This window comes from Vidua macroura, chromosome 17, assembly GCF_024509145.1.
Source record: "Vidua macroura isolate BioBank_ID:100142 chromosome 17, ASM2450914v1, whole genome shotgun sequence".
NCBI lineage: Eukaryota > Metazoa > Chordata > Aves > Passeriformes > Viduidae > Vidua > Vidua macroura.
The window spans coordinates 14,666,400-14,694,200 of NC_071587.1; the positions used below are offsets into that span (position 1 = coordinate 14,666,400).

At 55.1% G+C, this 27,801-nt stretch overlaps 3 protein-coding genes across 4 annotated transcripts; 1 reads left to right on the forward strand and 2 right to left on the reverse strand.

The window, feature by feature from the left end:
- Positions 1-5,682: 5,682 nt before the first annotated feature.
- Positions 5,683-8,778, reverse strand: SNAI1 (snail family transcriptional repressor 1). The gene is made up of 3 exons (XM_053992969.1): positions 8,695-8,778; positions 7,662-8,165; positions 5,683-6,440 (listed from the first exon to the last, which is right to left on the reverse strand). Exons 1-3 carry the CDS (start codon positions 8,771-8,773, stop codon positions 6,259-6,261), a joined length of 765 nt encoding a protein of 254 aa, XP_053848944.1. The 5' UTR covers positions 8,774-8,778; the 3' UTR covers positions 5,683-6,258.
- A 3,526-nt stretch (positions 8,779-12,304) lies between these two features.
- Positions 12,305-17,541, reverse strand: RNF114 (ring finger protein 114). The gene is made up of 6 exons (XM_053993214.1): positions 17,394-17,541; positions 16,514-16,664; positions 15,940-16,046; positions 15,345-15,459; positions 14,408-14,515; positions 12,305-14,273 (listed from the first exon to the last, which is right to left on the reverse strand). The coding sequence occupies exons 1-6, from the start codon at positions 17,510-17,512 to the stop codon at positions 14,208-14,210; spliced, it is 666 nt and encodes a 221-aa protein (XP_053849189.1). The 5' UTR covers positions 17,513-17,541; the 3' UTR covers positions 12,305-14,207.
- Positions 17,542-17,947: 406 nt separating this feature from the next.
- On the forward strand, positions 17,948-26,208 carry SPATA2 (spermatogenesis associated 2). 2 transcript variants are annotated; one of them, XM_053993093.1, is made up of 3 exons: positions 17,948-18,034; positions 20,685-21,123; positions 22,452-26,208. In XM_053993093.1, the coding sequence occupies exons 2-3, from the start codon at positions 20,806-20,808 to the stop codon at positions 23,703-23,705; spliced, it is 1,572 nt and encodes a 523-aa protein (XP_053849068.1). In that variant the 5' UTR covers positions 17,948-18,034; positions 20,685-20,805; the 3' UTR covers positions 23,706-26,208. The 2 variants fall into 2 exon arrangements, with proteins under 2 accessions (XP_053849068.1, XP_053849067.1); XM_053993092.1 differs by lacking the exon at positions 17,948-18,034 and having other exon boundaries at positions 19,308-21,123.
- The last annotated feature ends 1,593 nt before the right edge of the window (positions 26,209-27,801 follow it).

The window sequence follows — 27,801 nt, forward strand, 5'->3', positions numbered from 1 at the left end:
ACATCCTTTCCTGACACACACCGGCTTCCTGCCCGCGGCTCTCGCACCACTTCCTACCGTGCTGCGGTTCCCCCAAGGACTGCATGTCACAGAGCCTGCGGGGGAGGAAATAAAAAAGAAATAAAACGAGCAGCTTTTCCTCCTGGCCCCCCGCGGACCGAAGGCAGGCTCAGGCTGGGCGGGCAGTGCCCATCACCACCTGCTCCCACAGGAGCATCCCTGCATTGGGCTGGGGAGAGGTCGTGTCCTGCAGCCACCCGTGGCCTGACACCAAAACTCCCCTGTTCCCCGATTAATAGGCTGATTTCTAAGAAGGGCAGGTGCTCTGCCCTCCCTGCCATCCCTGAGTTGCCAGGGCTGCCTGCTGCCACCGTGTCTCAGAGTGGCAGGAGGCTTCCTGGCCACGGCAGCAGAGTCACTCCCCCCACTCTCCAAAACCACTTTCTGCCTCAACAGGAAAGCGGGAAAAGCGATCAATGGCTCTAGCTCTGGCTTTAGAAAGTGGATTAAGGCCAGTGAATAGGAGCTGTCTCTCTAATGAAGTGCTATTACCAACAGGCTAATTGAGTAATGATATAATGCAGGCCCTTGAAGCTCTTTATACCGGGCGTGACTCCGTGCCACAACACGCCGCCACTTCCTCGCCCTGCCCCGCTCTGCCTCCGGCACATCGTGGCAAAGGAGGCTCAATGTGCAGCACCGTCCTCCCGGAGCAGCCACAGACAAAGTGTCGCCAGCATAACCCTGCGTGGAAAATGCGGAGGTGGAGGGAAACCCGGGCTAATTAGCTCGGGAGCCGCCAATCTCCTCCATGTGAAATGTGAGCCTTTTCACTGGGAAAAGTAAAACAGGCCTCACATTGCTTTCAGGGAGCCCAGTAAAACAGAAGGTGATCCATACGTATGTATATTATGCTAGATTTAAAATACTTTCTGATGATTTTCTAGGCAGATCTCCAGTAAGTTCCAGCACAGCATTGCTATTGTAGAGCGGGCACAGGCTGCTCTGGCACCTCTGACTGTGGCGAGGGCACTGCTGGCGCGTGCTGCTGGCCCCTGTGCCAGCGGCCATCCTCGGGTGAAGGAATTAGCCACACCAGCTCTGTGGCAGGTGGCCTGTGCTGTGCTGGGGCCGGTGCAGCCCTGTGGCGAGGTGGGCACCACCCCTGCACCCCTGCCCCCCTGCTCTGGGGGCGGCCAGGGGGTACTCAGCTGGAAAGGTGAGTGCAGGCAGTGCAAGACCACGGTGGTCCTGCCAGCCAGACCAGCTGCACCCACAGGAGACATCACCTCTGTTTCAGTCCTCCAGCCTCACAGTCCCTCCCCAGGGCTGCCCGGCCCTTTCCTTCTGCATTTGCTGTGCTTTCTCTGCTTGGGAAGGCTCGCACCTCCCCAGCCCCACGCTCTCAGTTCATCATCCGATTAAAGATTAATTTGAGATTATTGCTCATGTCAATAGCCCACAGGCAGGAAAACAATAGCTACACCTGCAGCTTGTTTGTGAGCCCCGCTCCTTATGGCGAGCTGCTAACGGACAGAGGCTTTCACCGGGACTGCCTGGTGACAGGCTGAGCCCTGCACCGGCACCTGCCAGGCAGGGAAAACCTCAGCCACCTCCCCAGGCCTCCTGCATCCCAGCCATAGCAAGTGGGAAACCCACGCTGTCCCTGCTGGCCACCCCACGGGCCATCCCAGCTTCTGCCACGGAGCTCCGATGGTTCCCTGCCCCAAATCAGGAACGGCCGCCCAGGCACTGCTTCAAGAACGAGCCTTTCCCTGGATCCTGCCCCGCTCCCGCTCGCTTCTTCAGCTTTTGCTAGCTAAGGCAAGAGCCAAAGGGAGGATTAGGCTGCTGCACTTTGGAAGGGCTGAGCTTTGGCTGCCTTCTCTGGGGGCTGCACACTCAGATGCTGGAAGTGCTCCTGCAGAGGCTGTGGGGAATGCAGGAGATCACAGAATCATGAGAACATTCCTGTCAGATAGGTTTGCAGTCACACGAGAAGGAAGTGGAAATTTTTTACTTTCTGCTGCTCTGGAGGTGGGAGGAGGCGTTCTGGGGGTCCCAGAGCTCCTCTTCACCCTCACAGCACAAGGACCAGGTGTGCCTCGCACCTGTCCTTGGGAGAGATGGGGACAGAAAGGGGTGAAAAAGGGAATTTTGGGAACTGCAGCCCCCAAATGACTGAGGAGATGAAGCCTAGTCTGTGCAAAGATGGGTGTAATCCTCCTGCTTTCCTTCTCATCGCCTCTGGGATGCTCCAGATGCTTGCAGAGACAGGACAGGATAGTTCAAACGGCAGCATGGAAGCCTTAAAGCCCTTTTCAACCCGGTATCTCCACATGGGTCTGCCCCAGGGGGCTCCCACAGCAGGGTGGGCTTCCCAACACCCTTAATTCTACATCGGGTCAGGGAAGGGGGGGAAACACTAGTCCTCTCGGGGAAGAAAAGGCGCTTTGTGGTTTCCCTGGAGCCTTTGAAAGGGCTCCAGGAGCTGAGGGGACGTGCGTGCTCGTTTAAAGGTGCCGTGGAGAGCCGTGGAAATGAAGCAGCGGAGTTCAAACGCTCGGCAGCGCGGCAGCCCCGGAGCCGGCACCGCCCGCACCCCGGGCCGCGGCCCGGCCAGCGGGGCCCCGCTACCTGCCGGGCGCTTGATTGAATCCCGGCTTTTACGAGCGCTGACACCGTAATCTGTTACAGATGGTCACACAAGGTGGTCACCAAATGGCTCCTCCGCTAATCGCCGGCTGCCCCCGCCCCCGCTCCCACCGCAGAGCGCAGCCTGCGCTACCTGGCCGGGCTTTACGGGGACTTTGGGTCCCGGGGCATTAAACTGAGAGGGGGGCAATTGCCGAGCTCTTGCCACGGCCCCCCAGGCTTCGCTGAGCAGCGCTGGTTGCCCGGGAGAGCGCAGGGGACCAAGGGCAGGGCACTGCTGCCAGGGCTGCTGCTCTGCGGCTTTCCTTCAGAAAATGAAATTAAAAAGAGCTTGCCGCTCATCCTCAGCCCAGCTCCCGGGGGCATTTCTCCATCACAGAGCCCCGAAGTTCTGCAGGGGCAGAGGAAGGCCGGTGACCCATGTGTGGAGCTGGCTTGAGCTGGACCCAAAGGTGTCCTGGCCATGGTCCTCGACTCTCTGCTCACCCCAGCACCTCTCAGGTAGAGAAAAAGAAATACTTTTGCAGTAGTAAATTGAGCAGGTGGTCAGAAAAGGAGAGATCTGGACCACATTCATCACCCTGGACGGGACAGCAGCTGGTCCAGACCTGGGCGACACCTGGGGAGGCCTGAGGCACTGGCCCAAGGGGCGGGCCATCACCTGAGAGCTGTGTCCCCAGGGCACAGGGTGCTGGGCAGGGCAAGAAGCAGATGCAGCAGCAACCCAAGTGCCAGTGGGCTGTGCTTTTGTGATTCAGAACAGGCAGCATTTCTTTTTTTTCCAGTGTTTTAAGGCTGCATTTGTGTTTGAATGCCAGCGGGATTTGTCAGTCGAGCCGAGGCTGCTCCCCACCCGGTTTATACCTTCCCTCTAAAAGCCTGGCGTCCCAGCCAGGCGCTGGACAAAGCCAGGAACACAAGTGAGAGCAGCAAAGCTTGCTGAGGAGGAGGTTTCTCACAGCTCTCACCGCCGGCCTGACCAATATTAGTTGAAGCCCATTGAGAGGGAGCTGGCAGGGGTCCCCGGTGGGTGCCAGTGCGGGATGGAGCAAGAGCCTGAAGGACACGGGAAAGGGTCGGGGTCCCCGTGCGGTGACAGCCCGGGCACACGTGGGCGGGGACAAGGCACGGGGCCCTGGTGCGGCTGTCAGAGCTGCAAAGCCAACCCGGCCGGGGCTGCGGGGCTGCTGCTCCCAGCGCACCCACTCCTCGACCCTCCTTTCCAGCTCCTGCAGGTGGTCCCTTCCCAAAATTGGTATTTTTTTCCCCCCCTTTTTTTTTTTTCCTTTTTTTTTAACTGTTTAGCTGCTTTTGCGGCTCCAGGATTTTATGGATGGAAAGCTGAAAGTAATTAGTGCCCCTCCCCCGCTTCCTGTTGGGAAAAGGAAGAAAAGCACACACAAGAGCAAACCCAAAACTTCCTGCCCTGCTTAATAATCGAGTAATGAGTCCAACTCGGCTGGGAAAGTCAGTTTATACCGGGTGAGCTCTTAATTAAAGAAGGGCCGAGCAGCGGCTCTGCTGAATTTTACAGCCACACACATCTTCCTGCTCCGAACAGCCCTGGGAGAGGCGCGGGGAGCGGACCCCGCGGGCTGCAGGGCGATGAGAGCTTGAGGACGCGTGTCCTTTCATCCCCTGGCTGAAAGCAACGTCCGGGAGACGGCACTGAGGAAATGTGGACAGGACAAAACCCCAGCCCCCGGGGAGGCAGGCAGCGAGCCTGGCTGCAGTCTCTGAAGCACCCCAGATTCGGGGGAGGCTGGGAAGGTGCAAGGCAGGTGGTTTGGGGCGCTGGGAGTTTCCTTATGGGAATCCGGGAGGCAGACACTGGAGTACCCCGCAGCGCCTGGCCCTCGGTGCCCCCGGGTGAGGGACAGCCCCTCCTGCGCTGGAGCTCCGCGGTGACAATGGCGTGTGTCAGCTCTGCTGCCGCACCACCCACATCGGGTCACCCACCCTGGAGCTGGCGTTGGCCCTGGCGAGGCTCGGGGTCCTGCGAGAGGCAGCGGCAGCTCCCCCACCCCAGAGGGACGGGGCCCTGTGCTGCGGCAGGGACCGGCTCCGCAGGGCTGCTCAGGGACACGGCAGAGCCGCGGCGGCTCCAGCAGCTCCCTGGGGACACCAGCACCCACCCGAGCAGGCTGGGAGGGACACGGCATGCTCTTGTGCTTTCCACACAGAACCGGGGAGATCGCTGCACCCCCAGCCCGCCCCACGGCACAGCTGCTCCGACCCTGGCAGGGACGGATTTTCCTCTCCCGAGAGGCAACTGCTCCACGCATTGCCTCCGGCAAATGCCACTTTCTGGTCACCTGCAGCCAGAGGCCAAGAGCGCCGGCTGGGAGGAGAGCTGAGCCCAGCGCCCGCACAGCGCTCCCCCCGTACAGCTGCATATTCAGCCCAAGCACCCACAAAACCCTATTATAAATTAACGATTTTATTGAATATCAATAAATTGTATATAATTATATAAAAAGTTTCATCAGTACAAAATTGTGGCACAAAAATATAAATACCAGTGTACCTTTGAAATGTAAACATCCTCTTTGTAATGATTCCATGAAAACAATGTCCAAAGAAAGATGCATTCAGGAGGCACCTGTCAATACCCATAAATAGGGCTTTTGGCACACACCTGTCGATGGACAGCCTTGGGACAGGCCACCATTGTATCAGCTGACAAGTGCCTGCTATTAGTCACAGTTCTCTTGAAAAGCAGTTGTTAAGAGTCATATTAACAGGTGCTTGAGTGCATAGCTGCTCTGTAAACAGGGCTGGGGTTTGAAATGGCTACCCCTGCCTTTCATGGACACTGTTAATCTCGCAGGCATTGCAAATTGTCATTGTGCTGGGGAGAAGCAGCTGCTTCACAACTACTGGGATACTGTATTATTGCATAGTTACACCTTCTACAGGCGGGTTATATACACTCGGGGTACGGGGGGAGTGTCTTGTCCTTCATCAAAAAAATACTGGTTCTTAAAAGTTACCAAGTGGTTATGGTGTTACCAAAAAAAAAAAAAAAAAAAAAACCAAAAAAAAAGAAAAAACCAACAAAAACAAAAAACACCAACAAATCCAACCCAAAAGCCCCAACCCCCCCAAGCTACATGGTCGCAGTGTTCAAACCCGGCGCGGGGCGAGGGTGCAGGTCCAGCCCTGCGAGGTGCCGAGTGCCTCTGGCCAGGGGGGCGCCTGCCGAGGGGCTGGGGCAGCACCGTGGCCCCCGAGTTTCACACGCTCGGCAGAGTGCAGGCCTGCACCCCCGGATGCCAGGATGGGAGAAGTGGTCACAGCACCAAGCCCGAGTTCAAGAAGCGTTCGGACAATGCTCTCAGGCACACGGTGGGGTTCTGGGGATGTCCTGCACAGGGCCAGGAATTACACTCGGTGATCCTGACGGGTCCCTTCCAACCCAGCAAACTTCATGATCGGGCTCTTGCATTGCACTGGAGGCACCAAGTGAGGAGTGTGAGGGTCCCAAGGGCCAGAGGAGCAGTGTCCAGCCCGGTGTACACTGCAATGGCGATGGAGGAAACTAACTCCTACAGAAACTAGTTATGGTATGGGTATTTGTGACGAGAGAGGCGTGGGGAGTCCTCAGCGAGAGCCAGAGCAGCCTGTCTCCTCATGCTTGTGGAGCAGCGACATGCGGGAGAAAGTCCGGGAGCAGGTTTTGCACTGGTACTTCTTTACATCTGAATGGGTCTGCAGGTGGGCGCGGAGATTAGAGCGGTCAGCAAAGGCCCGGTTGCAGTGTGTACAGGAAAAGGGCTTTTCACCTATGGGACAAAGAGAAACGCTCCCAATTAACCAGTGCATCAACACATGGGGAATATCAAAGAAGGAGCCATTCATTAGCCAAAGTTTGTGCAGAGCACAGTGAAAAGAAGTGCTGGCTGTTATTGTTCGGGGGAAAGCCGGGTATGTACAGCATTGCTTGGGGGGGAGAACTGCCAGCTTGGGAATTGTATGCTCCTGAAAAACCTTTCCTATGAACCACGGAAATTTAATGCTGGAAACATCTGCAAGCAGCACGGCAGTCGCACGGACAAACGAAGACATGATACTCGTCTGCTGCGCGGAGCCAAGCGAGGAGCTCGCGGCGCGGCAGGAAAGCCGAGCGCTGTGTGTTAATTATATCATAGCAGGCAGCGGCTGCGAGGCGCCAGCCCAGGGTGAGTGGAGCTATTTCCTCTGCCGAGCCCTGCGCTCCCCCCTTCTCCTGCCCGGCTCCCATTGAAAAGCCTGGCCAGGGCGAATTCCTCCCAGAAAGCCTCTTTTGGAGGAAACAAATGTGTATGCTCAATTTGGAAAGCACAATTAAGTCTACCCGGCTTCCTTCAGCCATCATCTTTAGTACGTTAAGAGGGTGTGAAATCAGTGCCAAGTCACAATTACACCGTCCCACGGCCCCACAAAGGATGCTCGGGAGATGCTTTGTCGGGGCGGCCGCGGCAGCGGGGTGGGCTGCAGCTGCGCGCCCGGCCCCGCGCCAACAGGTGCCTCCAGCACCTGCCCGAGGCCTCGCCGAGCCTCGCCGGGCGCATCCCGGCACCGGCCGTGCGGGAGCGGGGCTCTGCGCCGCCTCGGGGACTGAGCGGTGGCTGGGCAGCTGCGGTGAGGTTCTGCCCCGGCTGGGAGCCCTCGCTGTGGGCAGGGAGGGATGCTTTGGGCACGGCAGTGCGCGGGAGGGGGGCTCCAGCAGTCTCACAGCCCCACTTCACGGCATTTTGGCGAAGCACGTGCCGTCGCTGGCGGGCCGGCTCCCGGGCAGGCCCTGCGCTCGCAGCAGCAGCGCGGATTTACAGGCTGGGCCTTGACCCTGCGCTCCGTTCCAGCCGAGAGGATATTTAAAGGACATTTTAGAGAGATGTGCCAAGGGGGTCTGGGAAGCCCTTATCTTCCCAGATAACACCCGGCCCGCCGATTCGCTGGGGCGGCGGAGCAGGGAAGCGGGAGGCGATAAGGGAGGGAGGGAGAGGGACGAGAGGGGACTTTACCAGTGTGCGTCCGGATGTGGCCCTGCAGCAGCCAGGGCCGAGAGAAGGCCTTCCCGCACATCTTGCAGACGCAGGGCAGCGTGTGGCTCCGGATGTGCATCTTGAGAGCCCCCAGGCTCACGTACTCCTTCTCACAGTACTTGCAGCTGAAGGATTTCCTGGCCTGGGCATCGCAGTGCAGTTGCTTGTGCTTGGAGAGCCCGGCGAAGGTGGAGTACGCCTTGGCGCACTGGGCACAGCGGAAGCGCTCGGCGGCGGCGGGCGCCGAGGCCGGGCTGGGGGGCCCCGAGCTCTTGCCTTCATCGTCCTCGCTGGAGAGCGCCGTCAGGTCCAGGGCGGGGGCCGCGACCCCCGCAGCCTCGCTGCCCGGGCCGCCCGGGAACAGGCTGGACAGCAGCCCCGCGTCCCACACCAGCGGAGGGTAGTAGGCTCCGGGGCCGAGCACCTCGGGCGGGGGGATGACGGGCAGCGGGCACGTCTCGTACAGCAGCGGGGCGGCCAGCACTGCGGGAGGAAGCGGCAGTCAGCGGGGCCCGCGGCGCTCCCGGGAACGGGGGCGGCGGGGCCCGACCCACCCCCGCGGGCTCAGTGGGTCCCCATCCCAGGCCATCCCTCGGGAGCTCCGCGCCGCACCCCTGAGTCGGAGGAGCAAAGGGACCCACCCCAGCCCGCCCCGGGGCAAAGGTGACCGGCCTCACACCGCAGGGACCCCGCGCCCCTGCCCGCCTTGCCGCGAGGGATGGGGTGAAGAGAACCCCACGCTCCCGCCCGCTGCCGGCACAGGGAGCTCCCCACGCGCCCATGTGCACCCCATGAGGGAGCACCGGTGCCACCGACATCCCCGGGGTACCAGGGGGCGGCTCAGCATCGCGGGACACGGGATCGCGAGACGCACAAAACCGAAACGAACAAACAAATCCGCGACCCTGGAAAAGTCGGTCAGTCCCTGCCCGCTCCTGTGTGGAGCCTTAGGGAGATCCCGCACCGCAGCCCCCGCCCCACCCCACGTGCACGGCCCGTCCTGTCCACGCACCGGCCTGGCTCTCCAGCTCGCTGTAGTTGGGCTTTTTGCTGGCCGAGAAGTGCTTCTTCACCAGGAACGAGCGCGGCATCTTGCAGCCCCGGTGCCGCCGCCGCCGCGGGGCCGCGGTGCCGCCGCTGCCGCTGATATGCGCGCGGGGCCGGGGGCGCGGCGCGGGGCGGGCGCGGGGCCGCCCCCGGGGCCGCAGCCAATGGGCCGGGCGGGACGGGGCGGGCACGGGCAGGTGTCGGCCCCGCCGCCGGGGGCCGAGCCGAGCCGAGCCGAGCCGTGCCGAGGGGACGGAGCCCGGGGGCCGCTCCCACGGAGCCGCCGCCGCATCAGCCGCTCCTGGCTTCTCTCCGGGCGTTTCCCCGGGCCACTCTCCCGCGGGTCCGGCCGGTGCTCCCGAGGGGGCGGAAGCCTGGACCGACCCACAGCCCGTGCCCAACGCGGGCAGAGCGGCCGTGCGGGCTGGAGGAAGGCGCTGTGCCTGGCGGTGATCCCCGCACCCCCTGCTGCCTGTCCTTCCCTTCCCCACGGCTGTGGGCTAAGGGGCAGGGCGGGACAAGCCTCTGCCGTGCCCGCTGGGACACAGCCCTGCGGTGAAGCACGCTTCACAGGTTAACAGTCCTCTGGGAAGAGGCAGTGACTTTTGGGGCAGAGGGATGGATCCGGCACAGCCCTCGGTGACTCCCTCCTGCTACCAGGGGTCAGGAGCACCTGCCCCGACACATTTTCTTCTCTGCTGGGAAGGTTTTGGGCAGCGCAGCCGTCCCCCCAGCAAGCTCTCTGTTCTCTTCCCTGCTGCCTTCCCCTGACTCGTTTCCACGGGCAGGGCGGGTCACATAGCCCCGCTGAGGCACACGCTTCCTTGTGGCTTCCCGCTCCCCAGGGGCCGTGCGCCCATGGGAAGGTGGCCAGGCATGGCTGGCGGGTGCTGGGGCAGCGCTGAGCAGAGATGCGCCAGTGAGACAGCGCAGCCTGCGCTCCCAGCTCATCCCGGCCCTCGGGCTCACGTGGGGGTTTCCCCGCTGGAAGGGCTCAGGGCACGGCTCCAGGCACCTGCTGCAGAGCCGCGCTCAGCCCCGGGCCAAGGCAGCTGCTGGCGGCTGCCGCAGGAGGAGCAGGTCCTGCTGGGAATGCCTCCTCCGGCCCTGCCACGCGGAAAAGGGCCATGTGCTGGGCCACTCGTGACTCAGCCGTCACACATCACACATCGCTGCGCCAGCCCCTGCTGACCGCATCTTACTGTTTAGCCACAGCGACACGAAATGCAGAAGTGGGAGCAAAGCTTTCCACTGGCACGGCTGCAGCGCAGGGACTGAGCTCACCGTCAGCCTTTCCTCAGGGCAGGAACAGCTTGGAAAGCCTGTCCTGCCAGCCACGCGCATCCTGCCCAGACCAGACGCATTTGCAAACTCTTCCCCTGCAGCCATGTGCTCGGGTACTGGATCATCCCTCTTTTGCTGCCGAATTGCCCGTGGCTTTCAGCAGGTGTTTATCTGCGAAACCCATCCCTGGATCAGCCTGAAGTTCAGGGGGAAAAGTGCCCCCGAAGGCCTTGGGGGGCACAAATCACAAAGGTCAGCTCCTCCCGTGCTCTGGGGGTGCAGAGGTGCCGCTCCCCGCGGGGCAGGGCGGGCGGGGGCGGCAGCCCGGGGCTGTGCAGGTGCCTCCCCCGGCCCTGGCCGCTGCCCCCCCGCGCTCCTCCACCTGCCGCGGATGTGGTTACAGCGGGGACACTTGCACAGGGAGCACGGCGAGGTGGTTTTCTTTCAAGAAGCAAAGCCGACTCCTGGGTTCTTTCTGAAATGGTAATAATCAGATCTGTTCCAACCACTGTATGTGGAAACTTGCCTGTGCTAGGGGAAAAAACAAGATCAAGGGAGAAAGCGACCTGACCTACCCGTGCCTGTGAGCCAGCATGACAGGGGACAGAGAGCAGGACGCAGGGGAGGGGAAGCTCGGCAGTGCTTCATGGGCTGGAAATGGCAGGGACTTTCTCGACCGCCCCACCCTCACCACCAGAGAGGGCATCAGCTGAGCCCCAAGGTGCTCGGAGCAGACCTGCCACCAGCCCGTGGCACAGCTCCAGTTCCAGACGCACAAGGACTGGCCCAAGGAGCTCACGAATACACTTCAACCACTTCCAGAGCAACAAGTCTGCTAAAAATTCTTATTTCTACTTCCCTGGCCCCACGTCTCCATGAAGCATCTGGAATATCTGGCTGCAGAGCAGAGCTCCTCCCGCCAAGGGAGGCTCTGCTGGGAAAAAGAGAAGCTCTGGCCGTGGGACGGGGTGTGAACCCTCGCGGCAAGGCTGGAGAAGCTCCCCGAAACCCACGGCAGCCCCCTGAGCCCGGCGGAGGGGGCTGGGGCCCAGCAGTGTGCCGGGAGGAGCGAGCCCCGCTCTCTCCGAGATGCAAGACCTCCCTCTGCCGTCAGCGGCACCGAGCAGCCACCGCCGCTGCTCCGGGCTCATCCCCGGCGCTCGGGCTGGCCGAGGGACCTCACTCCCTGCACGGGGCACTCGGGCAGCTCCCAGAAGCTCCACGGAATTATTTTTTTAAACCCCAGCATCTGTAAAGACAGAATAGATGTGAGAAGAGCTAGAAGAGAGATCTAAGCCAATAGCAATGACACCTATTTTTCACTAAGTGCTGAGTATTTTCTGGAGCTTTGGGGAAGGAGTAAGGAAGGAAAAGCGAGCTTTCATAGTGGTTTCAACAGTCCTCATTTGTACCACCCAGAGAATAATGTAATTTGCCCGTAAAATTGAATGAAGCACAGACCAATGCAACTGTAACATAAAGCCGTGTGTCAGAAAAACAAACACAAACCCACCCCCAAAACAGGCAAATGCTCCACTGTAATTTTTAATACATTTAAACCAAAGAAAAGCTTTAGGACTGAAAACACATCCCTCATTTGCTTTTCAATGACTTAACACAGCCTTGGTTGGTTAATCCTTTTTGAGGTGGGCTCACCGGTGAGTGTCCAGTACAGCTGGGCAAAGGCCTTGAAGAAAATTTGCTGTTCTCTTTTCAGTCAGGTGACACGAAGACCTGGAATACAGCACTTACACTTTGGCAAGACCTCATCCCTAAGGAGACCATGGGGATTTAGCGCTGCAATTCCACCTGAAGCAATGCCTGTGCATTAGGAAATGAATGCTGACAACAATTTAGCAGACCTATTAAGACCAGTCGTTGTCTGGAGACAAATTTGATAGAATAGCTCAGCTGCAAGGCCGGCTCCTCCCATTGTGTCTCCCTGCGCTAATTGTGCTCCTCGGGCGGACTCCTTGTGCCAGACAAGGGGAATTTCACAGGTCCGGGCTGGCCCGATTGCATTATCCCCACAATGCGCTGCAGGATCAGCCGCTGACGAGGCGCCAGCAGCCCCGGCGGAGCACGGCACCCTTCCCAGGGCCGCTCACCGCCTTCGGTTTGCTCTACACCAAGGCTTTTCCCAGCACCCAAAGGAGATGAGCGCAGGCTGTGCACAGCACACAGGTGCCTCTCACCCCTGCCTTTAAATCAATCAGGGAGTGCAAACACTCTGGCTGCTCAAAGGAAACACGAGGATCAGGAGGAAGAAAAGGCAAGAGCTGACACAAAGGTAGGATTTTATAAATTAAATGGCCTTTATTTGCAACTTGTCTCCAAAAGTCAAAAACATGACAAAGTAATTGCTTGGAAGCTTCTAATTGCTCCTTAAACATTTTATCAGAATTGCATGGAAGTGCACTTAGAACAGAAGCAGGAATCTGGATTCCTGGCAATGGGCATCACCAAACTGCACTGTAACCAGACCGCAGAGATCCACAACAGCCCGTCACCTCCCTGCAGGCCAAGCACTACAACAACCACCCCAAACACAGCACTTTCCCCACAGAACCAGGTTCCACATCTCCCAGCCCCACAGCACTGGGCTCCCAGTCCCCACGCACGGGCTCAGGGATGGGAGTGCAACAGCTCCTGCCACGGGGAAGAAACACAAACCCCAAGGGCAGCGGAGAGGTGCCAGAGGTCTGGCTGGACACAAGGTTGAATCAGGAGGTTTTAGCTGGAGTGCGTTTCATTATTTTCAGGGTAAGGCCATCCTGCCGTCTGCAGAGCGCGATGGGAGGAGCTTACTGCTCAAATCAATTAATTAGTACTCAATTCTGGGGTGGTGCAGGCCCACTGCTCCAATTACAACGCTTGCATTGGACATCTCAAGGCTCTGATTTACAGGTCCTGGTCAGGTGCCTTAGATCTCAGCAGCTCCACCGTGAACTTCATGAAAGCATCACATTAAAATTAAGGAATCCTCATGGTAAAAGCGTAGGCTTGAACACTGAGTATCCACAGACTAGGGGCTGGAACTGTCCTGCTTTCAGAGCTATATTTTACTTTTCCTTGAAAGCTACACCTGACTCCACACACACACTGCCAGACAGCAAACAATCCAAGTACAGCTTCAGCCACTTTAGGAACATTGAAATGAAGAACAGGAATTCAAAATACTTGATAAAATCTGTGATGCAGAAAGGAAGTGCTATGCCAGTGCTATGAATTACTCCTAAGTTTTCCCACCAGCTTGCCTTGAGAGATGGAAAACCCAAGAACAAATATTAAAATTTTAGCTTAAATAGAAAGCCGAGGTATTGAAAAAAACCTTCTGAATTCCCCTATCAGCATAAGGCTTAAAATTACTAGGAAACCAGTTTCAAACCCACCAATATAATCATAAAGCCAGCAATTTTGATTAATATTTGCTAAGATAGTTAAAAAATTATGCATTTTAACTAAGACCAACACTAAAGATCATTTTCCAGGCTAGAAATTATAGTAAGAGTATGGAGGAAAGTAATCATCATGCATAGAACTGAAGTATTTTGACCTAGTTTTTACACAGTGCAAAGATTTCCTAGGAAAGTTTGCAGTTTGAACACTCATACTGAAGATATGTTTTCCATACAGTCGGGAGGCTGCCTGTAAGGATTGAAACACTGGGAAACATCATGGAATCACATGTCTCAGAGGTCACTTAATGGGAGCTGGTCTGACAGTTACAGTTAGCACCTGAAGTCTCACTAAAGGGGAACAGAGCTACCAGTACACCTCACATACAATCACTTGAGATAGGTAAATGAGATTGGGAAGGTATTTATTAACTAGTTCAGGCCATTCCACTTGGAATGTTTGTGATTTTTAGGCAGTCAAATAAACACAACTTCCAAAGAAACCTATAGGCATAGGTAAAGGAAAAAGCCTTGGTTCCCACGTGTTGATCTACAATGAAACTGAGTCTAAGCAAGTAGAAAAATGGGGCTGACAGGGCTGAATGTCAGAGACCATGATACCGAAAGACTGAATGGTACAGAAATATCAAACCAGGATTTAAAACTGAGATAGGATTAAAGTCTTCTGTACTTCTGGATGCCTGAGTTAACCTTGGGATGTGCAGGGAGAAGTGCAAGGATGCTGGGCATTTCCCCCTCGTGGAAGCTTGGGTTTGCAGTAAATCTTCTGGCTGGATCACTTCTCCCGCAGAGAGCGCATCAAAACCTGTGCCATCATATCATCCTCATCAGCATCGTAATCCTGGAACAGAGGCAGAAAGGCTTTCTCTGCAGCAGCCACGCTGCAGGTGCCTGAGCCCTGGCACGCCAGGACAGGCTGGGGCTGCATGGCAGTGCCCAGGGAGCTCCAGGAGCCCCCGGCGAGCGAACACCTACCACGAAGGTGTCGTAGGAGAAGCGGTGTCGCCTCTGCAGGTGCTCCATGAAGTTAGCACTCCTGTAATTGGGGTCCCCCCACGGCATTGAGGCACAAATTGGGCAAACCTTCAAGGAAAAAAAAGCCAGTCAGGTCCAGTGCTTCAGTGCTTAAATGCTGACAGCAAAGGGCAGGGGCAGCCCGGGGGAGTGCAGCTCAAGGTTTGTGCTGTCACTGTTCTCTATGCAAAGTGATGGCCAATGACTTGCTGGGACATTTAATGCAAAAGCCTCAGATAACCCTGAATAATTCTAATTCATGTCTTAGATCCCCAAAATGGAATGGCTCCCTCGTTCTGAAAATCAGAACTCATTAAAGCCTCTTGCTTTAGAAGATTTCAGCCTTTGTTTCACCGTGGCAGGAAAGTTTCCTTGGTCTTCTCTGCAAAGTTCACTTCCCTCCAAGAGAAAAAAGGAACTTTATTTCCCCAAATAATTTGGAATTCCAAAAAACTTCCCAGAAAAATGGAAGTTTCCAATTCAGTTCCATGTTTTGCAATTCCTCTTACATAAGAGGAAGTATCACAGATAGAATGATACGCTATTTTTTGCAAGCATTTCCCCTAGCAGTTAACAGTACCTTCTAGCTGAAAACAAGGGGAAAAACAAGAAGAAAATTAAATGTCTGACATTTTTTCGAAATTACATTTTATTGCTTTGCTGTGCCTAATTGAATTTGAATGTGTGCCATTTTTCAAGGATGAAAAGAGGATGTGGCCCAGCTGCAGTGGGTGTGGAGACCAGAGAGCCACTGAAAGGTGACAGCAGAACCACACCAGGCCACACTGACTGAACAGCAGAAATTACACCTACATAACTCAAAACTCTCTAACTCATTATTTCAAAGGGCTTTAAGACCAGACTTCATTGCAATTCTTGCACCAAGACTTTTTATTACCACTTGTTTTGCATCCATGCTGTGCAAAGCTTTGCAGTGTTCAACCAGCCCTTCCTGATCAAAGTTCTTCTCGCTGCAGTAGGGGCAAGGGAAGGTGAAGCGATTCGGGAAGCTCCTGTTGGGGAGAAAAGGCTATTTACAAATGCACATTATTCGAGGCAATAGTTTATGTAGCTAATTTTAGCAATCGGTTTGTAAACTCCTAACAGTATTTTAGGGAGCTCAGTACTTAGACTTTTTCTGCAAATGTTCTAAGTGCCATTTATCACCTTTTTCTCAAATGCCAGGGCACCACCCACTAGCCACACACAAGAGTGCACTGCCACCAATCCCCACTTCCCTCCGTTGTGGGTGAGTACAAACAGGAGACCAGGGTATTTTAAAAACCAGCTGCATCTACAGAATGCCCTGATCTTAGAGGTGGCTAAGCAGAAGCAGCAGAGTTTACCTGGGCCCAGCCAGCTGCAGGATCAAGGCTCAGTTTTTAACGACAGAAAAATCAGCACCCAAACTGAGCAAAGAGGTGAAGTCTGCTTTTACTCCCAAATTCCTTCCCGTGACAGAGAAGGGCAGGATGGCAGAGCAGAGGCGTTACCTGGTGCTGTGGAGGGGCTCTTTAGTCACAGCTTTCACCCCTTCCATGATGTAATTCTGGTACTTGGAGCAGGAGGCTGCGTGGCTGCGCATCTTGGACAGGTACATCTGTGCAGGCAACAAGAGCACAGCAGGTGAGCTCACAGCACCTGTGCTCCCTGCCACGCCTTTGAACCACAGCAGCAAACGTGCAAACCCCAGCAGCTTTCAGCACAAGGGTTAAAGCAGAAACCCCAAACACTCCAGCTGGCCAAGCAGAAAACATTTCAATTGCAGGTTAGTTAAGCTGTAACTCTGCTGTCTGTGGTATGTCACCATACACCCCTGCTCACAGCAGCAACGTCTCACTGCAGCTTTAAAATCAGAATCTTTCATTTGAAACTCATTTCCTGAAGAGGTAACAACAAAAAACTGCGGGAAGAATGTCAGCATCTGGGTGCTGCCTATATCAAACACCTCTAGCACATCTCAGAACAAACACTTTGACCTGATTTTGCAGAAAGCTGAGGAGGAAGCAGTTTATTTTCCCCTAGGCGGACACATCTCATGCACTGAATTTCCAAACACTTTCATACTTTTTTATTGCAGCCGTTGCAAGTGGTTTCTGTCGTTTCAATTTGCTTTTCCAAGTCCAGAGCTCTGCTCCCAGGCGACAGGGTGCTGCGGCACACCCCGCAGACTGGCTTTTTGGGCTTCAGGCATTCCTGCAGGCACGGCGTGCAGAAGCTGAGGCGGGAGAAAAGGAGGAGGCGGTGAGACAGCCCTCAGGGCACCCGCAGTGCCCACCGCCCTCGCACAGCCTCTGCCCAAAGGAGCAACAGAGCCTTGAGACTCCCTAAAGAAGGGTGAGAAGGAGCTGCTGCCTCCTGGGCATGAAGGATCCCAGGCTGTCACAGCCAGAACTGTTTGCTGTCGCACAGTGCTCTGTGCCCTCGGCTTCTGGGCAGAATCATGGAACGGTTTGGGCTGCAAGGGCCCTTGAAGGCCACCCAGTGCCACCCCTGCCATGGCAGGGACACCTTCCACTGCCCCAGGCTGCTCCCAGCCCTGTCCAGCCTGGCCTGGGGCACTGCCAGGGATGCAGGGGCAGCCCCAGCTGCTCTGGGCACCTGTGCCAGGGAGCAATTTCATCCCAACATCCATCGTCAGCCTGCCTTCTGACGGTGCGAAGCCACTGCCCCTTGTCCTGTCACGCATGCCCGCGCTGCTCAGGAGAGACGGGAAGCGAAAGTGGAAGAGCACTGCCCTCCTTTCCCCCCGCTTTTCTTTCGTTTTCTCCCCTTGAGGCCGCTCCAGGTGGGCCCTGCCCCGCTGCCGGGGCGCAGAGCAGCGTGCGGAGCCCCTGCCCTCAGCCCCGGCGGCGCCCGAGCCGCGGCTCCTCCCGCGGCCCCCGCGGCTCCTCCCGCAGCCCCCGCGGCCCCAGCCCCGCTCCCCGGCCCGGCGGCGGGCGCTCACACGTGTCCGCAGGGGACGCGCACCGGGCTGTCAAACACCTCGAGGCACACGGGGCAGGTGAGGCGGGACAGCGGGTCCGGCCGCCGCTCCGGGGCCCGCGACGGCCCGCCCGCCGCCATCTTCCGCCGCGCCGCCAGGGGGCGGCCCTGCGCACGCGCGGCGCCGCCCGGCCCCGCCCCGCGCCTTGTGGGCGTGGCCCGGGCGGCGGGCGGGGCCGCCGTCCCCGGGCAGCTGCCGGCGGGCGGGGCCCGGCTCGGCGGGCTGCGCGGCGGGGCCCCGCTCCGGGCACGGCGGTGGCCTAACGGCCGACGGTGTCACAGCCCCGCAGCCGTTCCACGGCCGCTTCTTTCCCGGCACCCCCCGGAGCGCGGCCCCGGCGGACCGCCCCGCCCCGCCCCGCCCCTCGCGCCCCCTCCCATGACGTCACGCGGCGGAAGCGCTCCCGCCCCGCCGTTCACTTCCGGGCCGCCGCTGCCGCCGCCGCGGCCCTGCCCGAGCCGTGAGGGCGGGCGCGCTCCGTCCGCGGCACCGGCCGGGCCTCCGCGGCTCTGCCGGGGCAGCGCGTCCGCACGCGGGGCAGCATCGCGGGCGCCGGGCGCTTCCGCTGGAGCGGCGGCGGGTCCCGGCGGCGGAGCGGAGCGGTGAGGGACGGGACAGGCCGCAGAGCGGGGGCTTGGCCCCGGCGGGCGGGCGGGCGGCGCGGCCGCGGCACAGCGAGGGCGGCGGGGCGGCCGGGGGCGGCGGGAGCTCCCGGTGCCGAGGCCCAGGCGGTGCCCGGGGCTCCTCGACCCGGCTCTGCAACAAGTGTCCCGGGCACGGAGCGGCCCCGAGCCGCGCGGGGCCCGCGGGCTGCCCGCGCTCGGCGCCGCTCGCGGTGGCCGCGTCCGGGAGCGGTTTGGGGCGGTCGCGGCCCCGGGCGCGGCGGGAGCGGGCTGCGCCGGGAGGAGGCTGCGTTTGCCCCGTGTGTCCCCTGCCGCTGTCTCGGCTTTTGTCGGAGGCAGCGCGGCCAGAGCGGCCGGTGCCCCCGGGTGAGGTTTTGGCCCCGCACACGGTTGGGAACGTTCTCTTGTCTCAGCAGCCGGCGCTGGGCTCTGGTCAGCAGTTACTGCTCTCACACCTCCGGGGGCCGGTGGCCTTTGGGCTGAATACCTCGCAGCAAAGCGCCCTCGTTCCTCTGTGCCTTCTGTCGGTCGGGGAGCTGCTAAAACCTATATTTATCCGTGCCTGCTCGCGTCGTGAGCTCTCCGGAGCCCGTAACCATGGATGTTGCTGCTGGGTGGGCTGCGGGCACGGGGAGAGAAGAGCCCGGGCTGCGGGCACGGGGAGAGAGAGGCCGGGCTGCGGGCACGGGGAGAGAGAGGCCGGGCTGCGGGCACGGGGAGAGAGAGGCCGGGCTGCGGGCACGGGAGAGGGCCGGGCTGCGGGCACGGGGAGAGAGAGCCCGGGCTGCGGGCACGGGGAGAGAGAGCCCGGGCTGCGGGCACGGGGAGAGAGAGCCCGGGCTGCGGGCACGGGGAGAGAGAGGCCGGGCTGCGGGCACGGGAGAGGGCCGGGCTGCGGGCACGGGGAGAGAGAGCCCGGGCTGCGGGCACGGGGAGAGAGAGCCCGGGCTGCGGGCACGGGAGAGAGAGCCCGGGCTGCGGGCACGGGAGAGAGAGCCCGGGCTGCGGGCACGGGGAGAGAGAGAGCCCGGGCTGCGGGCACGGGGAGAGGGCCGGGCTGCGGGCGGTCTGTGCCGGAGCAGCCCTGGCAGCGCTGCCAGGCGGTGCCATGGCACAGTGCCGTGCCCTGGCTCGGGCTGCGGGCACGGGGCGCAGTCAGGGCTGGCAGGGGCTCTGGCAGCCGCAGGGCCTCGAGGAAGGGCTCTCCCGTCGCTGGGGCTCGCTGACCCTGCCGTGTCTGACGCGTGCCTTGTTTGGTGGGTGTTGGCAGAGGGGATGGCAGAGTTGTCGTGCTGAATGCAGCTCCTTGCCGGCGCAGGATCGCTCCGTGTCCTGGGGGTGTTGTGCTGACGTGCCAGACAAAGATCTCTCTCTGCAATCCTCGTGTGCAGCTCTTCTTGCCAAGGAACAGACTCTGCTGTCGTTGTCCGCAGACTTCATCCTGCACAACTTGCGGAGGAACGTGGGGAGGGAAGGGACTGCTCCTGGCCCTTATGCTCAGATGTTAATTTAGCACTCCACATTTCCTGTGATTCACAGGCTGTCTCTTGACAGGAGCGCGTGTGCCTTGGAGGAGAAGCAGAACTGCTGCTTAACTTTCCCCACACGGGGCTGGCACTGAGCACAGCCTTTCATGAAGGAATGTTAACTGCCAGGCTGTTGATTTTGTTGTTTGTTTATTTCCCTGGCCTCTTGGTTGTTGGTGTTTTGTGTTTTGGCTCCTTTCCTTCAGTTGGTCTTGCTCTTAACAGCTATTTTCCTTTAACAGGAGTGTTGATCGGTGTTCTAGCAGCTGCAGTTAATACCGGGTGGAAAGTCTTTCCTGAAGTGCTGTTTGAGACTGGCTACATCTGAAACAGTGCACTGAATTCTCCCAGCTCCTCTCCCCTCGGGTCAAGAGCTGGTTTGTCTTTTCATGTAGTAAACAAAGCTTGTGGTCTGCTTTGTGATCTGCTTTGTGATCACAAGTTCCTGAGGCATTGCAGATAGAGTCTGTCGGCCTGTTAATTACCTTGGTTCTGGTAAAGCAGCATTTGGGAGATTCTTTTGTCACCAGCCATTTCAGCTCAGTGTGTGAGCTCAGTGCACTGAAAATGCAGAGCAGTATATCCATAACAAAACAAAAGCATACATGACAGAAGCACAGCAGTGGTGTTCCTCGGTTCCCATAACCAGCTGAAGGTGGCAGGTGTAGCTTTGTTGCCAAAAAGATCCCAGTGGTGTTTGCAGCTGCCGGCTTTCAGCTGGAATTTGGGCTGTGGTTTGCAGCAGTGGGGAGCTGCAGCACCTCCTCTGCTTGGAGGTACCAGCAGGAGCAATGTCAGTGAAACTGTCGGAAATCAAAAGGCAAAGTCAATAAACCTGCTCAGCCTAGGGCCAGCCCTGTGCCACAAGAGGCGAGGGGGAAAAGCAGATGCTTTCACAAAATGAGCAAAGCGGGCAGGGACCTGGAAAACGAGCGGGGAATGACGTTGGAAAGCAGGACAGTGGCATTTCCGTGGCTCCTGTGCCTTTTCAGAGTCCTGGAGAGGCTGCGAGGGAGCTGCAGCTCTGTGAGCCGTGTTAGAGCCCCGAGGGGCAGGGTTTGGCTGGGCTGTGTGCACCTGGCATGACTTGTGTTTGTTTTCAGTTTTTATTGCAGGACAGTTGCCATTGCTGAAGATCCCTAATGCCAGATACCCAACCCACTGCCAAATAACCATGAACGAGAGGAGGTAGCTGCCCCCAGCGCGAGGGAAAATCTGATTTCAATGGATACAAAATACAAAGACGATTTATTTAGGAAGTATGTACAGTTCCACGAATGCAAACTGAACGCCTCTGACAGCAAGCAGCGTCCTATTAACGATGAGTACTTGCGAGTGGCAGCAGCAGCCTTACTTTGCCTTCCCAAAATTGATCCCTTTTATAGATTCCGGTTGATAAAATTTTACGAGATGGCTGAAAACTCCCTGAGATCTGTGAAATCCTCAAGTTTACATTGTCTCCATAACGCATTCAACATGCTTGAGACAGTTGGAATTAATCTCTTTCTGTACCCCTGGAAAAAGGAGTTCAAAAACATTAAGGTAAGATTTTTTTTATGTAACCATAGTGAGAACATGATTTATTTTTCTTTCTGTGAACGCATTTCATTCGTTTCCTTTGAAGGCTTCTCTTTTTTCCATTTGTAGCATTATATATGTATATATAGATATTCAGTTGGTAAACAGAAGCCATAGGAAAGTTCCTATGTAAAATAAGTGAAGTTTGTGCTGATGAGAGTATCCCCACAGCAGAAGTACAAGCTCTTTCTGCAATTAGAATGTGTATAAAGTAGGAGAAGAGCTTATTTAAGGTTGTTGTTCAGCCTCCCCTGCTGCACTGTTTTATTTCTACTTGGAGAGGCTTTCACTATGGTGGGTGGTCAAGCTGGGTTAATTCAAGCTGACTCAGAGTTTGTCTTGTCTTGCCACAGCTGTTACTGGACACAGGTATTAAACCCAGGGCGTGTGGATGCTTTGCTGAGGTTCCCACAAGTTGTATGATAATGGTGAAGGAACTTCTGCAGAAGAGTTGTTTTCAGAGTATCTTTGATCTGCTTGTCAGTGCTCAGTTCCTGATGTTTTGATTTTAAGGTGCTTTCAAATGTATCTACCTAAGGCAGGTTCCCAGAGGGAAAAGCGGGATCTCACTGCTGGGCTTGGGTGCTGCAGTCCCATCGGGAGCTCTCTGCAGTTGAGTTTTGTGTTTTGTCTTTTGCCTGTGATGGGCACACTGCTCCTGCCTGCACTCGGAACAGCCTGGACTGGGCTAAGCACATCCCTCAGGTGTGCCAGATGCTGAGGGTATTTCAGCTTGCAGAAACTCATGTCTGCTTTTGGGGTTCTTTTAGTGGAAGTTTTTGAATCTATTAAATTAAATAAAACTGACAGTAGTAACAGTACATAAAGAAGGGTGCACCTCAAGCATATTTAAAGCTGAATTGGAGTTTGGCACTCTGCAGTCATTCTGAGTTCCTGTTAGCTGCAGCTTGTCCCTGCATGGGGTGGTTCCCAAATCCTGGTCTTTTTGCCTTTCATGGTAGACTTTCTGTAAATTCAAACACGTCCGGTATGCATTAAAGTTAATGTTAGTGCAGAGCAGAGTGATTTAAATCACCAGGGAGGACATTATGCTAATCAGGATTTTAAATTGAATGAAAGCTCTCCTACTTTGAATTTCCCTCATGTGGAATTTCCATCTGCTGAGCAGGAGGGACGCAGAAATGGAGCTCATCTTGCCAAGGCAGTTGCCTGTGTTCAGAGTGGTTATTGTTGTATTTAATTACATGGTCTCTGTCACTGAATTATCTGAACATCTAGTCCACCGCTGAATTTGTAACCTAGTTTTCCTTTTATCCCCCCGGCCCCCTCAGACCTACACTGGACCCTTTGTTTATTATGTGAAGTCTGCTCTAGCGGAGGATGACGTGAGGCAGATTCTGAACTACATGGGCTACGTCCAGGAACTGGGAACAACGTTCAAGCTCAAAGAGCAGGTCGACGCCATTCAAGTGAAAATGATTTCATTTGAGCTCTTCCTGGCCAAAGTGGAATGCGAGCAGCTTCTGGAGATCCACCTGCAGGTGAAGGATAAGGGTTACTCCGAGGTGGATGTCATCAACGAGCGCAAGAACAGCAGCGAGGACGTGCGGGGCTGCTCGGAGGCCATGAGGCGGCGCCTGGAGTGCAAGGAGGCGCTGAACGCGTCCATGGCGCGCATGGTGCTCCAGAAATCGGCCAGCGAGCGCGCCTCCAAGGACTACTACAAGCCAAAGGTCAGCAAGCCTTCCAAGTCAGTGGATGCGTATGACAGCTACTGGGAGAGTAAGAAACCACCGCTGATGAGCTCGCTGAGCCTCAGGAAGGAGCCGATTTTGGTCGATGCAGAAGATGACATTAAAGATGAAATTATCCGTCCGTCGCCCTCTCTGCTGACCATGTCCAGCTCCCCACACGGGTGTTCAGATGAATACTTGCCAGCTTCCTCTCATCACAATGGCATGCTAAGAACAAATGTCCCTTACAGCTCCTATTTTTCTGCTCAAGAGGACTTAGATTTATATACTGACCCTGATTCTAGAAGCGTGTTAAATTTTAAAAGACAAGACGCTATTAAGCCTGATGTATGGCTGTTAAAAAGTGATGCCAACCCTGTTTACCACAAACGCACCCACCTAGCCAAAGAGACATCTTCCTCCAAGTGCCAGAACTGTGGCATACCCTGTGGCGCTTCTGTTTGCCAGAAGTGTGACAGCCTGTTCGGCTCGAGGCAGGAGTACCCAGCAGTGAAACAGAGCTCCTACTCCATCAAAGCACTCCCAGGCGATGGCTTGTCTCCTGCCTCGGCTCTGAGGGAGAAATCTCAGTACACATCACAGACTCAGAGTCAAGACAGAGCTGCTCAGTTCGGTTCCAAGCCCAAGCCTTCGGGCACCTCGCGCTGCGGCTTCTGCAACCGCTCGGGAGCCGCCAACACGTGCACGTTCTGCTCCAAGGTCTCGTGTGACACCTGCCTCAACGCCTACTACTACGACCCGTGCTGCAGGAAGAGCGACCTGCACAGGTTCCTGCCTAACAACCAGCTAAACTACAAATCATCCCAGCTGTCCCACGTGGTTTACAGATAGACCGGATGAGTGTTTGGGAAGGGAAGGGAAGGGGGAGAGGAAAGGGCTATCCTAACTAATGTTCTGACTCCACACTGACCTCTTGCCAAAATCACATGTCCAGATATTTGGAACCATGGTTCAGTGATCAGGTGCCAGTTCTTGATTTTTGTGGCTTCACAGATGCTGCAGATCCATTAGATTTCATGCTGCTATAATTTAGGTAACTCCTAAACGAGCATTGCTTTTTAACTTACATGGGGGAGAAGAGCACATTTTTCCTTAAAACTTGGCAGCTGTTGTATTTTTAAAAAGTGACATCATACCTTCCTATTATATCATATCTTGCCCAAATAAAACCAGGCAGTATTTGAAAATAAAATCAGAGAATTAAGATTGTCATTTTCTGTGAGTGATGAAACCACTGCCAGTTTTTGATAAAGTATGACTTCAGAATGTGCAGGAAATACGAGAATGGCTTATTTTGCCAACAAGGACTATTTTTTGATGTGTGTCTGCATTTCTTGATCTCCAAAATGCAAACACCATAACCTCTCTTCCTTTTGTCTTTGTTTCCTCCTTCTCCCCTTCTTTCCTGGTTGTTTATCTCAAGCTTATATAACCTGAATCTGGACAATGTGTGCTTTATTTTCCGGTGTTGCCAATATCATCCTTCTGGGTTTCACTGTATGGTATTTTAAAGAGGTGATCCTGTATCTGTGTCACTCAGATGATGCCTGGAGTGTCCATTTTCTTTCTGTTGCACATGGTTTAAGTACTGTTCTTTGTACTGTAAATAGGTGATTTGGAAACAGTTTATTTTTAATAAATATTTAATATGTTGAGTTCTTAAAAGTGGTAGAATCATTATAGCTATGAAGTCTCTCTGGGTTTTTTTGTTCAGGTGACTTTTTGTTTTTCCTTGTACTGTATTTCATAGCTTATTATAGCCACTGTGGCAGAATGTTGTTCTTGGCTCTGATCAGTTCTTGGGTTTTAATCTGACATTTTTTTTCCCTCTGATAAGGCTGGCGCTCATCTGGGTGGAGTCTTGTCTAAGAATTGCAGGATTTGCTCTCAGTGCACGCTTTTTCTTTGTGGTTATGGAAATTGTAAGTATCAATGTTCTGCTTGCTCCCAGATTCACTGCCAGTCTGTCTGTAATGTAGTCCAGCAAGTAAAGCACTGGCCTGGTTAAAAATCAGAGCTCATTGTGACTCCTGTTCAAGTGAACCCATCACTTATGGATGTGGATCAGATAATAACCTTTGTCTCTTGCTGTAGCACTTGGGAACCCTGCCTGAGAGCCAGGACTCCCTTGTGTTGGGCTCTGTACAGTCTGACCCCCAAACACCACCAGGTTATGAATAGACTTTAGTTTTCTATTAAAAGAAAACCCCTAAGAATCCTAACTCCCTCAGTCCAACTATAGCTAGTTAGCACAACGTATCAGGCAACCTAATCTGATGTGCAGAATTAAATGTGTTTAAAATATCTGTAAAGAGCTCTAGCTGAGATGTAAACCGTAGTCCACTTTGCACTGAAATGATTCACTTTGGGGTTTTTAATCACTGTTAGAGTCTAGACTTCTCAGCTTGAACCTCCATCACTCCCTGTGTGACAGGAACATGCATGAATGATTGTTTGTCTTACATTTTTTGGGGTGGGGGGCTTCAGGTAGGTAGAGGGGAAAATTACATAGGCTAGTGTTGTAAAATAGCTAAAACAATTTTAGCCATAACTGCGTGTCAGAAGCATTATGGAAATAAGATGAAACCTGGGTCTTACAGAGGGCTGAGAAAAATACGTTACTGTCCAGTTTGCACTAAGAAACAAAGTGAACAGAGTGTTTAACAATCAGGGAAATTCTGAATCACGGGACTGCAACTGAGCATAATGTCAAGGGCAGGTACTGCCTTGCTGACCCTGAAGGTTGGGGTGAATATTGTTTAAGTGAATGATTTTAAGGTTTTCAATCTTGTATGTTTTTTATAAATATATATATATATAAATATGACACAAATGTAGATACATTATGTATATAGTGAAGAATTTAAAAACAATTTTACTATTAAAATGCAGTCTAAGGGTGGTTTTAATTTTGGTGGTTCTTTGGGTTTTGTTCACCTTCTGCAGTTTCATGCCTGTTTGGCTGCTCTACAGTGTATCTTCTAGTTCACCAGTTCAATTTCCATATGGCTCCTCACACTACAGTGAATAACTAAAACTGTGATGCCACGTAATTTTTATGGTGACCAGGGCAGGGGCTATACCTGCTCTGAAAAAGAGAAGTCCTTTGTATATATGTCATGGAATCCTGTAGTAAAACCTGTGTTGAATTGAAGTGATACCATGCTCTATTTTTGTGTATCTTACTGTATGAGGTTGCTGTGATTGATACAGTAAAATATATGCGAATTTAAAATGCAGGTGTTTTGCATCTGATTTGTTTAAATTAATTTATGTTTTGAAGGAATTTAAAAATAAAGAGGCCTTTAAGAAAAGGCTTCACTCTTTTCTTAAAGTGGCGTGTGCACGTAGCTGTCTGTTCCCAACTGCGTTTGCATGCCCTGAGCCGCCGCTCGCGGGGTCTGTCCTGGGGCTGCGCCTGCTGCCTGCAGAGCTGCTGAAACAAATCCCCTGCTCCAGCCTGAGCAGCATGACTCCGTGTCCATGGAGCCTGTGAGCTGCTCTGGCAGCAGCCTGCAGCGGGCTCAGGTGGGGTGGCAGCAGGTTCTGGGGCCATGTGGAGCTCCCTCCGTGGATCCCAGCCTTGGCTCTCTGTGGCACTTGCCTTCCCGAGCAAAGCTGCATCTCCCAGAAGATGTGTGATGCTGCTGAGGTACATTTTGGCACTTGAATTAGGCCTTCTGGCTCCTTCTGCATCCTGCTAGCTCTGGAGCAGGATAACTCCTCAAGTTCCAAACTAGATCATTCTTTTTGTTTGTTCCTTGTGTTAAAAAGCATGTCAGGTGAATGCTGAAGTGTCCGTCCTACAAGCGTTTTATGGTCTGTTGTGGTTGCTGCAAGTACCAGGGAGGATTATAAAAATCAGGCTCCAGGTAACTAAAATATTCTTGCAGGAAATCTTGCCTCACACCGTGATGCTTCTTGAGCTGACATCTTTCTGGTGCATATAAAACAAGCCTGTAAGCTGTCTTGCTGCCTGGCATCTCTGATTGCAGACCTCTAAGCTTGTTTGCCGCGTCTTTGGCTTTCAACAGAAGCTTAAAGGTTCCATACACGGTTAAGTAGTTCAGACTTGATGGTTTGAACTGACAGCTCCTTAAAGTTATTTTCTGGAAGATGGCTGTAGGTTATGAGCATTTAGTGCACATTGCTAACCATGCTGGATGTTTTTAGGGGAAGAAATTCACCTTTCCAGTATTTGTTTAGAAACAGGAGCTAATCTGAGCATGGTGATAATTGATACACTGCCAGAGAGACTGGGAGAAAAGCAGGAGGTGACTCTTGATGTACCTGGTTTGGCTCTGAAATCAGAGTGAATTGGGCCTTTTAGCATGATCATTACCATGGTATCTCAGCAGCAACTGGATCGGGCTGCAAGTGTCCCTGTTTGTTATTTCGGAAAGGTGTTCTGTGATTCCTTCTGAAAATCATGGAATGTGGCTGTGTTTGTCCAAGATTGTAAGTACTTTTCTTTTTTATGGGAAAGGTTTTCTCTAACTGGTCTTGCCAGTCTGAAAATGTAGGGTCAGGGGGTGAGTAACTGAGTAGGTTTGTGGTTTTGTACTCCTGCACTCCGCTGTGAAAAACCGACTCGGGGCCAACGTGAAGATGAAGAGGATGCAGCACATCTTACAGTGCGGGGGGAAGGCAAGCAGTGCCCTGGTGCGGCAGCAGCTTCTTCACCTCCCAAATCCTGCAGACAGCCACAGAGCTGAGGCTGCTCCGTGCAGGAGAGCCAGGGAGCAGCTGCTGTGCGGGGCAGCCTCGCTGCACAGCTCTCACCTGTGCGTGTGCCCAGGCGCTGCTCCTCGGGCACGGGGCTCTGCGCTGGCACAGCCCGGCACGCTTTGCTCGGGGGGGCTCCGTGGGCAGCCCGGAGTGCAGGTCCCGGTGCCAGGGCAGCAGCGGGCAGCTGCCAGCCGCCGGC

Coding starts and splice junctions, on each gene's coding strand:
- SNAI1 (XM_053992969.1), bottom strand. CDS start 8,773: ATGCCGCGCTCGTTCCTGGTGAAGAAGCACTTCTCGGCCAGCAAAAAG. Junction 8,166..8,694: donor CGAGCTGGAGAGCCAGGCCG/GTGCGTGGACAG, acceptor TTCCTCCCGCAG/TGCTGGCCGCCCCGCTGCTG. Junction 6,441..7,661: donor CCACATCCGGACGCACACTG/GTAAAGTCCCCT, acceptor TTTGTCCCATAG/GTGAAAAGCCCTTTTCCTGT.
- RNF114 (XM_053993214.1), bottom strand. CDS start 17,512: ATGGCGGCGGGCGGGCCGTCGCGGGCCCCGGAGCGGCGGCCGGACCCG. Junction 16,665..17,393: donor CGCGTCCCCTGCGGACACGT/GTGAGCGCCCGC, acceptor CTCCCGCCTCAG/CTTCTGCACGCCGTGCCTGC. Junction 16,047..16,513: donor GCAACGGCTGCAATAAAAAA/GTATGAAAGTGT, acceptor TTGCCTGCACAG/ATGTACCTGTCCAAGATGCG.
- SPATA2 (XM_053993093.1), top strand. CDS start 20,806: ATGGATACAAAATACAAAGACGATTTATTTAGGAAGTATGTACAGTTC. Junction 21,124..22,451: donor AGGAGTTCAAAAACATTAAG/GTAAGATTTTTT, acceptor CGGCCCCCTCAG/ACCTACACTGGACCCTTTGT.